Genomic DNA, 11,913 nt, shown 5'->3' with positions numbered 1-11,913 from the left:
GAAGGATGTTTGCTATTGTGATCCACCGACAACGCCTGACAACATGCGTCAGCGCATTGTCAATGCATGTGCGAACATTACGGAAGGTGAACTACTCGCTGTTGAGAGGAATGTCGTTACACGTATTGCCAAATGCACTGATGTTGACGGACATCATTTAGAGCATTTATTGCATTAATGTGGTATTTACAGGTAATCACGCTGTAACAGCATGCGTTCTCAGAAATGATAAGTTCACAAAGGTACATGTATCACATTGGAACAACCGAAATAAAATGTTCAAACGCACCTACGTTATGTATTTTAATTTAAAAGACTTACCTGTTACCAACTGTTATTCTAAAATTGTGAGCCATATGTTTGTGACTATTACAGCGCCATCTATCACAAAGCGAAAAAAGTGGTCCAACTAAAACATTCATATTTCTTTACGTACTACACGAATATGTAATAAAAAAAATGGGGGTTCCTATTTTTAAAAATGCAGCTGATACCCGTTAGACCTATGGCAACGCCATCTAGTGGGCCAATCATAGCGCCATCTGGTTTCTCCCTTCAAGCTAGACAAGTTTCGTTCTTTGTAGTTTTTTCTTTTGACGCTTATTTCCTGAGATATTTGGCCCGGTCACGATCAATGGACCACCCTGTATAATAGGTAGTAGTTTATTTCGTTAACATTAGTTGGGTAGTGGCTGGAGGCTGATCCCGGTACAGTGTATCACTGTCTGTGGCTGTTGCTAGTCTTATTGTGATTCGAAGTGCCTACTTGTAACCCTGTGAAGAACTAATTTTATGATATCTGTTTCTTGATTATCGCCCACGTGTGATGTCTCCTGGGCCGAGTAAAATTACTGATTTGGAATATATGGATGTGTTAGAACAAGTTTTTTATTATTACATTTGTGTGCCCATCGTAAGCAAGAATGATTCCTGGGCAGAATGTTGCTTATTTATGATTTTATCTGTTTAAGATATTTCTGTTGGTGTTGCATGAGCATCCATGTTATAATGTATGGCTGTAAATAAATTATTTAAAAATACAACCCCCAGCCCAATGGCCACCCCACCCAAATCCCGTGCTACACAACCAACACTTCGACGAAATTGTGTATGTATCCTTTATAGCTAATCCTGCCACTTGGTTCATAGGTCTGTGTCGTTCCACAATCTGGTTGTCGCAAGTAACCAGAAGGTCGAATAAGCTGAAATAAAAAAAAACTGTGCATCATGTGCATTCTGCTAAATTATTCGAGAATATGTACACGATGAGTGTCTGGTACTAAGTGTCAAAATTTAAGAGAAATACAAAACCATAAAGCGGAATGTTTTCTTCGTTCATTTAGTGTATGAACCAGTATGGGGTGGGAAATTGATCTGGAAGTGGAAGAATAGTTAATACTTTATACGAATCTTAACCAAGGTTTTACTGTGTAAGACATAAAGGAGCATAATATACAAAGCAGAGAGATACCAAGCTAGTTTATTTTTCCAGAAACATGGAAATACTATGTTTATATGTGGCAAATGCAACGAGAAATGAATGTAATTACAAACAGCATTGGATTGATGGACTGGAATGTCAACACGTTTGTTTAACTTGCTTGACACGATTTCATTGTGCAAGCGATGTTGCTATCATTATGTAGTAGTTCTTGAAGATGACGGGCGTGACGTCATCGCTGGCGAAGTTTCTATTAGGCCTGAGACTGCGGTACGGATTCTGCGAGGGTGGTAAGACAAAGTTCAATGCCCTATGATGCTGCAGCCTTTCTGCATCCTTGAGTACTTCCTCCGCAGTGTACGACGTAACCGCGACTGGGACACTAGGATCTTTCAACAGCGCTGTCACGGTGTCGGACCAGGAGTCTATATCCTTGTGACCATGCGGCCTGTACAGTCCAGCGTTGTAGGCACAGATGATGGTGGGCGGTATGTAGTCCTGCGAAGCGACGTACTCGTGGTAAAAGGTCTGTGGAGGGATTACCATTTCCACGGTGCGGCCTTTCTCCTGACACTGCGGGCACAGTGTGGATTGCTTCTGCAGTAGACCCCGCGCTTCCGGTGGCAGACTGCACACCTCGGGCCCGACGAAGACGAGGACTAGAGCTTTCAGGCTGGGAATTAGGTGCAGCAGGAATGCCTCCCACTTGTCGGCTCTTTCCATTTCGAACGACCACTCTGCGCCCACGAAATGGACAACCAGCTTCTCCGTAGTTCCGCTGACTTTATTCGACTTTTGAAGCGCGAAGAGAGCAGTGAGTGGCCCGGTGGCAATTTCGGAGAGCACTGCTCGCTCTAAGGGACTGGCGTCCACACCGCCGGAAAGCTTCAGCAGGTCCGACTGCATGTCACTACTGAGCGGCTGGAAGCTCTCGGGGAGAAACACTGGCAGCTGTGGGTTGATGACGCCGTTTCTGCTCTGGTATATAATTAAACTTTTGTACAGTTGTAGGTCGTGACACCACACGTCGTGGTTTGGCGGCCTGTGTTCAGGCGAGCAGTAGCTCACCATACCGCACGACTCACAAGTGTGCAGATTGGCAGCAGATGGCAAATGGCAAGTATGGCACACATTAGGATACAAAATAATTTCCTGTTCGTATGGCTCCAATTGACGGTTTAGAATAGCAGAACACTCGAGGAGTGCGTTCATTCTATATCCCCTATATTCTTCTGCGGAGAGACCCACAGCTGGAGCGTAGAGATTATCTGTGCCTCTTTCTTTGCACATTTCGCTGACAGCTTGACAGAGATCTTTGTGCGCTGACCAGTCAGATTTCTGATGCTCTTCAGAGCAGTAGCTCATTAAGTGGCACTGTTCACAGACCTTCATCACCTCCCTCTGCTTTGATTCTTTGCAAACGTGGCACGTTGTTGCGAGAAAGGTATTTCTCTGAACCGGTGTGTATTCGTAATCGAACTCTTCATCGCCTGGTTGTTGTAGGACATCTTCCAGTCTCGATGAGCGCAGTTTAGTCAGTTCCCGGAGGTTTTTTGTTATGGTTTCTAAGTATTTCTCCGATTTCTCCACTTCTGACAGAGCATTAGATTCAATTTGTTTCTTAATCTTAAGCTGTGCTCGTTCTGCCAATTTCTTATTTAGCATCTTCTGCTCTCTGGCTTCTTGGCTAATTTTCGGTGGCGACACTTTGCTCGTCACTTCTTTCACAGAATCGCCACCAGCATTTTCCGTTCCCTTGTTGCCCTCACTGCTACTGACGCTCGCGTCTACAATGTTCTCAGGGCCAATTTTTGACACATTATTAGACGAGGAGAGAGATCTAGCACTATCCTCCTTTGCCTCTGCCGAATCTAGTTTCTTTTTCTTGTTTCTCTTATTCTTCGATTTAACTTCTACGAAATTTTCAGATTGGTCTTCGGTCCCCTCAGAGAACTGAGCATCTTGTTGCTGAGGTTTCTCGGGCTTAGTTGTTGGCTTTGAATCAGTTTTCTTCTTATTGGTCTCGTCCGTTTTCGTTTGCGTTGATGGAATATTAACTCTCGGTTTCTGTTCTTCTGGTTTGGCGACTGATGTTTCTTTTGATTCTGCAGACTTGCTCTCTGGCAGTATGTTGACATCACCGTCTTTCTCTATCCCTGAGGCCCCCTTCTTCTTGCGGCGGTTCCGTTTCTTAGCAGATGCTGTTTGGCTGGTTGTACCAGAGGCTTGTTTTGCTGGAGCTTCATCCGATGGTTGACCATCTTGCGTCGTTGTAGGAACTGGCTGTGTTCCCTTACTCGCCTTTGTTTGGCCCGGCTGGGAATCTTTTTGCTGACCTTTCGACTTACTTGTTGGCGGCGCGGTAGTTTGTTGTTTCTCCTTTGCTTTGCGTTCGCCGCCGACAGCCGTTACATTCGTATCTTGCTGTTTTCCTCCCTCGACGTTTGCATCGGTAGAATTATCTCCAACTTTGTTTTTCTTCTTATGACGATTTCGTTTCTTTTTCTTTGAAGCTTCTTGTTCTTCGGGTTGTGACTCAGCATTTATTACTTGTGTTTTATCTGACGAGTCTTTATCAGCAGTTACCGGAGACTTCTCTACCGTGGGCGACTTCCCTGGTGAAACTTTAGGTCCTGTACCTGCACTTTCACCAGACACATTCTTTCGATTCTTCTCCCCAGGCGCTGAAGCAGTGTCGCGGTTTGATTCCTTGTCCTTGGATGGTGAAGCAGGTGCCGGCTTTTTCTTTTCATTGTTCTTGGGCTTGGCAACCTCTTGTGGTCCCTTATTGTCATTCGCCTCTGACGGCTTAGCGTCTTCTGAAACCGATTTCTTCTGCTGACGATTCTTCTTCTTGCCGCTCGATTTAGATTGTGCGTCATCCTTAATGGGACCTTCTTTGCTGTCTTTGGGATCCGTTGCGATCTTAGTTAGCTGATTCACTTTGCTGCCATCGTCTTTGACTTGGGCCGAGTGATTAGAAGCAACTGCTTCTAAAGTTGGAAGATCAGTCTCTAGGAGTATGTTAGAGGAAGATTTTTTCGAATTTTCCGTTGTTATAGACAAATTAGGTGCTTCTTTCACTTCTGGCGAAATCTCAGCACCGGTAGCCGTTTTAGTGGCATCCTTCTTTCCGCCTTTGCTTGCTGGCTTCATTTCCTTCAAATTTGGAGCCCCTTCACTCTTGGACACACCCGTCTCGTTTTTCTGTTTACTTTTCTTTGACGGTTCATTTTTATTAACTTTCTCGTTGGGGTCGTTTTTTGGTGATGGTGGCTTCTGCTGATTTCCTGGTGCTGCTGGAAATTTTTGTTCTGACGTCTTTCCATCAGCTGTTTGGTCTTTCGATGTTTCGCGTTTCTCTGCCGATTTTATGTTCTGTGTCGCGGGGGCAGTTGAATTTTTGTTAGAGTCCTTCGGTTTTGGTGCCTCCGCATCCGTTACCTTTTTGGAGACTTCGTTCGTACTATTTTGCTCAATGAGCGTCTCCGACGTTGCTCCAGAAAGCTGATTTTTGTTTCGTTTGTCTTTTACTTCGTTCACTTTTGCTGCAGTGTTGTCTTTCGTTGTTTTAGGTTTACTACTAGACTCTGGTTTTTCTGTTACTTTGTCCTGAGCGATTTGCTTGTTATCTATCTCCGACGGCTTGTTGACATTAGGATCTCCTTTCTGTACAGAATTCGTTTGGACGCTTTGCTTAGCCACTTGGCGTTTGTTCTGTTTCTCTGCATGCTGTTTAGAGGGCTGTCCATTAGATGCTGCATCTGACGATACCTTTTTATTCTTATCTGCAAGTTCTCTTCCAGGATCTTGTACCTTGGGTGGAGCAATAGGCGGTGAGCTCTTTTCCGTCTGAGATTTTTCTATGGGCACCTCTCGCGTTTTATCACTGGGTGTAGGACTGAGGGAGGGGTCACCGACCAGTGGTTGTGGTAAAGGCTGACTGGTAGGCTGAGGAACTATGGGCTGTTCCTGCGGAGGTTCACTTTGAACTGGAACACTCGGCTTTGGTTCACTGTTTGAAGCAATATCCTTCTTGGGTGGTGGAGGCTTTTCCGCTGGAGAAGCAACGACTCCCAACTGCGGAGGTGCCTGAGCTATAGGAGGCTTATTTGGTGGGGAGACCATGACTCCCAACTGTGGAGATTCCTCGGCAGTAGGAGGCTTTTCTGGTGGGGAGCCCATAACTCTCAACTGTGGAGGTGCCTGGTCTGTAGGAGGCTTTTCTTGTGGGGAGACCAGGTTTCCTGTCTCAGGAGATGACTGAACTATTGGTAGGGAGCCCACAACTTCCAACTGTGGAGGAGACTGTGTTTTAGGAGGCTTTTCTAATGAGGAGCCCACGACTCCCAACTGTGGAGATGCCTGAGCTGTAACAGGCTCTTTTGATGGAGAGTCAACTATTCCCAACTGTGAAGGTGACTGATCTGTAGGAGGCCTTTCTAGTGGGGAGCCCACAACTTCCAACTGAGTAGGTGCTTGGGATCCCATCTCAGGCTGCTCCGAGGTTTTGGACTCGTCGCTCTTGGCGTTAGGTGGAGCTGGTGTGGGGATGGCTGCAGCTGCAGCTGGCGAGTCCTTCGGCTTAGCCGCCTCTGGTGGCTGTGGCGCCGGCCCTGCTCCTGCTGACGTGGGCGGCTGCGCGGGCGCAGCAGCATCTGCTTTTTGGCCACTGCCAGGACCTGTGCCGGGCTCTGTAGTCTGTTTCTCGGAATGCGCCGATTTCGGTGGCGCCTCATCACTTTTTGTCTTGCTCTTCGCCTTTTTCGTCATTTCTGCAAAAGAGAAATTTGTATCGGTCAGTCTCTTATTCAAATATTATTAAAAATGAACATTTAATACATTAGTCTCACAAGCTGCGACATTGTCGCGAATACAACAGTGACCCGTATATACAATAAGTTTCCTTTAATTTACGTCTATGGTCAGAAACTTTTTGTTAAAAGATTACTGGTTTCGGTCTATAATGACCATCATCAGATCTGTTTTATAAAAACAAAGTCCTAATGTACTGCAGCCATAGTGCCACTAGTTTCTGACCATAGACGTAAATTAAAGGAAACTTTTAATACATGGGTATTCTTTCAACCTTGTGATGGAATATTCTCAATTCCCATTAAAATTTATGTACATCAACGGTGGGCATTTGCAAGTTAGTCAATCAGCTCACTAGACCTGAATCAGTAGAAGTGAAGATGTTTTGGCCGATAATCATTTGTTTTTGGTTGCAGCCAATGTTACTTAACTGACAATCTACTTCGTACTGTTTCCTTTCCTTGTGATACGTGAACGTAATTTTTGCAGGTAGGATCTTTATCTAACATTAGCTTAGCGCCCACTGTTCTTCTCGTGTAGACAGTATGGCCTGCACAGATTTTTTTGTTATTCTTCAATTGAAATTTTATGTCGTTCACAAATTGCAACACCATCTAAGCTTCCTACACTAGCTGAAGCCACAGAAGCATGGTCATTTCCAATTTTACTTCTGGCCAAAAACCAATTCTGGTAGCTGGAGTAAAAAGTTTTTGGTCGTCATGCCTTTTGTGTCCTTTTCGAGATATTTCCATAGAATCTTTCACTTCCTAACACATATTTCTTTATATCTAAGCGAAAAGTGAAATACGTCCCCCTTAGGGACAGTATTTCCAAAAGCAGCGAAACTCACAATGTTTTATTGCTAACAGAGAAGCCAAATACAGATTTTCGTAGATTAACCTTCGAAAGTGCTTTCATAATGAAAACATTTCAAAAAAACTTTTCATCCTCTACTTCGCACACTTAGGGGGTTGAATTTCCAAAACCAGTGAAACACACGTTTTTTATTTCCAACCTAGAAGTCAAGTATCAATTTTTATAGATGTAGCTTTAAAAATGCTTTAGTTGTTTCTTTAATAATGATTTCGTTTCAAAAAAACTTTCACCTACTATCTTGCCCTCTTGGTGGTTGAATTTATAAAAATGCTGAAGCACGTATTTTTTTTAAATTTCTCTCCGAGAAACCAAATACCAATTTTCGTAGTTCTAGTTTCAAAACTGCCTTAATAGCGACATATATTCAAAAAGCCTTTCATCCACTATTAAATGCCTTAGGAGTGGATTTCGAGCACTCTCTCCTTAAACGATGCCTACAGTAAAAGATCCACACCCTCTATAAATTTCTACTTAAAAACTGGTACCCAGTAAAAAAAAATAAAAAAATAAAAGTTGTTTCATGAGTAGGAATAAAATGATATTGTGTTCATTAAAGTTAACATTAATCTTGTATACATATACCGTAAACTGTCTCGTTTCACATCATTTCGATAAAAGAATCGTTCAAATGATCGATGGAATATGATGTAAGTTACTAACTAGCCGGAGGGTGCAGGAGGGAGGGGGTGCAAATGATATGTTGGTAGTGTGGAAAAATGCTGTCGAGTCTACCCTGCAGATACACCCCTTGATATGTAACATGACAAAAGAAGGCCATGGCAAACCAACTCCACTAGTACCTTGTCTAGAACGGTGATGAAGGATTCCTGCATCTGCTCCCCAACGCTCATTCCCTGAGTATGGAATTATATCAAAAAAGTTTTGCATCCCCCCTGTTCCTAGAACTCCTGAAGATAGACGTTGACTGTGGATATTGCATCACAGACACAGTCCCTCTGACTGTTCAGAGATGTCACTAAACCCGCCCAAAGATGTAAGCAACGATGCATGCGCAGCGCCTACTAGACGGAAAGGGTCCGACAGCCGATCAGTTCCAGTCATTCCACCAAGAAAGAGGTCCACGGCTCGTGTTGTCTGTAGTTCAACCACTCCTAGGCGGTCAATACCACGGTTCGATCGCGTCTGCATTGCTACTTTGTGCCAGGAAGAGCTCTCAACAGGGGAAGTGTCCAGGCATCTCAGAGTGAACCAAAGCGATATTGTTCGGACATGGAGGAGATACAGAGAGACAAGAACTGTCGATGACATGCTTCGCTCAGGCTGCCCAAGGGCTACTACTGCTGTGGATGACCACTACCTACGGATTATGGCTCGGAGGAATGCTGACAGCAACGCCACCATGTTGAATAATGCTTTTCGTGCAGCCACAGGACGTAGAGTTATGACTCAAACTGTGTACAACAGGCTGCATGATGTGCAACTTCACTCCCGACGTCCATGGCGAGACCCTTCATCGCAGCCACGACACCATTCAGCGCGGTACAGATGAGCCAAGAACATGCCAAATGGACTGCTCAGGATTGGTATTACGTTCCCTTCACCGCTGAGTGTCGCATATGCCTTCAACCAGACAATCGTCCGAGACATGTTTGGAGGCAACCCGCTCAGGATGAACGCCTGTGACACATTGTTCAGCGAGTGCAGCAAAGTGGGGGTTCCCTGCTATTTTGGGGTGGCATTATGTGGGGCCGACGTACGCCGCTGGTGGTCATGGAAGGCGCCGTAACGGCTGTACGATACGTGAATGCCATGCTCTGACCGATAGTGCAACCATATCGGCAGTATATCGGCGAGGCATTCGTCTTCATGGACAATTCGCGCCCCGTCGTGCATATCTTGTGAATGACTTCCTTCAGGATGACGACATCGCTCGACTAAAGTGGCCAGCATGTTCTCCAGACATGCATCCTATCGAACATGACTGGGATGGATTGAAAATGGCTGTTTATGGATGACGTGACCCACCAACCGTCTGAGGGATCTACGCCGAATCGCCGTTCAGGAGTGGAACAATCTGGAGCAACAGTGCCCTGATGATCTTGTGGATAGTACGCCACGACGAATAGAGGCATGCATCAATGCAAGAGGACGTACTACTGGTTATTAGAGGTACCGGTATGTACATCAATATGGGACCACCACCTCTGAAGGTCTCGCTGTATCGTGGTACAACATGCAATGTGTGGTTTTTACGAGCAATAAAAAGGGCGGAATGATACTTACGTTGATCTCTATTTCAGTTTTCTGTACAGGTCCGGAACTCTCGGAAACGAGGTGATGCAATACTTTTTTTGATGTGTGTATTTTGGCTATGATATGACAACTCCTGTATGGCAATGTTATGTACCAGCGTTGAATGCAATGTAATGGACAGACTCATAAATCGAGACGGAGGAGCCGGCCGTGGTGGCCAAGCGGTTAAAGGCGCTACAGTCTGGAACCGCGCGACCGCTACGGTCGCAGGTTCGAATCCTGCCTCGGGCGTGGATGTGTGTGATGTCCTTAGGTTAGTTAGGTTTAAGTAGTTCTAAGTTCTAGGGGACTGATGACCTTAGAAGTTAAGTCCCATAGTGCTCAGAGCCATTTGAACCTTTTTTTTTTTTTTTTTTTTTTTTTTTTTTTTTTTTTTTTTGAGGCGGAGGACTGAATATAATTCGAAGCTCAATACATGGTGACAAACTAATCTTGACATAAGAGAGAAGCCGGCCAGAGTGACCGAGCGGTTCTAGGCGCTACAGTGTGGAACCGCGCGACCGCTACGGTCGCAGGTTCGAATCCTGCCTCGGGCATGGATGTGTGTGACGTCCTTAGGTTTTAGGTGACTGATGACCTCAGAAGTTAAGTCCCATAGTGCTCTAGCCATTTGAACCATAAGAGAGAAGTAAAAAATAAACAATATCCCAGCAAGGAAAAATCATTGAGAAACGTTGCTCCAGCACCTCACGGATCAGGTCATCTGGTGCGGATTTGAAGGCAAGTCCAACGCCCTCACCACTACACCAGCTTCCTTAGCTAATGTTTCTCTATGATACTTCGTCATATGTGTTGCCGATGGCTGAAGTTACCAAGTAAATACGCATTTTGTTAACTCTTTTATCGTGGGACAGCTGGCTCTTTTATCGTGGGACATCTGGAACGCAATACTAGTTGTCAGAGACTTTCCGGTTCCATTGGTACGAGTTCAGTGGCACCGAGACGTCATCGAGACTCGAGAGACAGTTTCCCTCGACGAGTGTTCACGGCGTGGGGTCGTCGTAATTAAGCGCGAGCTGTTTAAGGAGAGAGACATTATTGGCGCCGAGCAGCCCCGAGCCCCGGTGTCAGCGTCCCAAGAATAGCGGCGCTGGCAGCAGGCGCAACCAGTGGCGCAACCCGCAGCGCTCGATTCGCCGAGATACGGCGACGTCACAGCCTCGGGCCCCGCGGCCCGCGCGTACGGCCGGCCGCTTTTTATATCTCACCTCCGAGTCGCGCGCGCCGCTGTCCGAGCTACTGCAACCAGCGCCTTTCACGCTTCCGACACGTTTTACCATATGTGCATGTTTCTCTAAAAGTTATAGACTTTCGTTACGGTGTATAACACACCATACACAGTAAACTGTTAAAAGAATGCAACTCCTTCTTCTTTGCTAGGTCACGACTGGACTGTCTCCACGCTCTTCTTTTCTGACTTATTCCATAATCCGCTGGTAACTTCGTCCTTTTTAGGGTTCCATGCCTCAATCGGTAAAAACTGGAGCCTTATAGTATAGCGGGCCACAGTGTGCCAAACTTTACGCGGCCCGAGTGTGAGGACCGCGTGCAGGCCAAGGTTCGGCCTATGTCGGCTTTATTCGTCCCTTTCCGGACGTACTCCGTACAGAGCGACATTTCATTCAGTATTGCGGTGTGGCACTTCTCGATCGCCACAACTCGCTTCACTTCGGCAGAAACGAGGTGTCAGAACTGCTTATCTTTCACTACATGTTGATGATATGAAGGGTGCTCAACGGTCCACTGACTGTTGCACAAAAAGAGGCTGGCTAGCTATCTGCCGTTACAAGCCTTTAAAAGTGAATGGGATGACAGAAGAGAGGAATGAGAAAGTCAATATATATGCATCAAAAAAGTTTTGCATCACCTCGGTTCCCAGAGCTCCTGAAGATAGACGTAGACTGTGGATAATGTATCACAGACACAGTCCCTTTGACTGTTCAGAGATGTCATTAAACCCGCCTAAAGATGTAAACAAACATGCATGAACAGCGTGTATTAGACGGAGGACGTCTGACAGCCGATCAGTTTCAGTCATTCCAGGAAGGAGCTACACGGCTCGTGTTGTCTGCAATTCAATCATACCGGTGTTACAGCAGTCTGGAGCACCACTGCTGAAGGTCTCGCTGTATGGTGGTACAACATGCAATGTGTGGTTTTCATGAGCAATAAAAAGGGCGGAAATGATGTTTATGTTAATCTCTATTCCAATTTTCTGTACAGGTTCCGGAACTCTCGGAGCCATAGGGTTATATATATATGCTGAAAATTTTCTATGAAACGAGCTTGCAATACCACGAAGAAAAATTTTAATGATTTAGTTGACTATGAAAGAACACAGAATTACTAAGATTGACACAGAGGGTTCATTGTTGTGTGCATAAAGATGCGCTTCGTGCTCAACTTGCAGGCATTTAGCACGGAAAGAAATTGATGATATAAATAGTAAAATTTCTGAAGCCGCGCACATTACTCCATTGTCAGTTGCAAAAGAAGTTCTCCATGGA

General features: G+C 45.3%; 1 protein-coding gene across 1 annotated transcript in view; it reads right to left on the bottom strand.

The window, feature by feature from the left end:
* Positions 1–1,399: 1,399 nt before the first annotated feature.
* The window catches only part of LOC126188923 (protein piccolo-like), a 74,641-nt gene continuing 64,127 nt past the window's right edge, over positions 1,400–11,913 (bottom strand). Inside the window, exon 2 of the mRNA XM_049930638.1 lies at positions 1,400–6,216. Within this exon, the coding sequence (XP_049786595.1) occupies positions 1,613–6,214 (4,602 nt within the window). The 5' untranslated portion in view covers positions 6,215–6,216 and the 3' untranslated portion in view covers positions 1,400–1,612. The remainder of the gene's footprint in view (positions 6,217–11,913) is intronic.

The sequence above is a fragment of the Schistocerca cancellata genome, chromosome 5, assembly GCF_023864275.1.
Source record: "Schistocerca cancellata isolate TAMUIC-IGC-003103 chromosome 5, iqSchCanc2.1, whole genome shotgun sequence".
NCBI classification, from domain to species: Eukaryota; Metazoa; Arthropoda; class Insecta; order Orthoptera; family Acrididae; genus Schistocerca; species Schistocerca cancellata.
The sequence above is the reverse complement of the archived record's forward strand: the minus strand, read 5'-3'. Positions and strand labels throughout refer to the sequence as shown.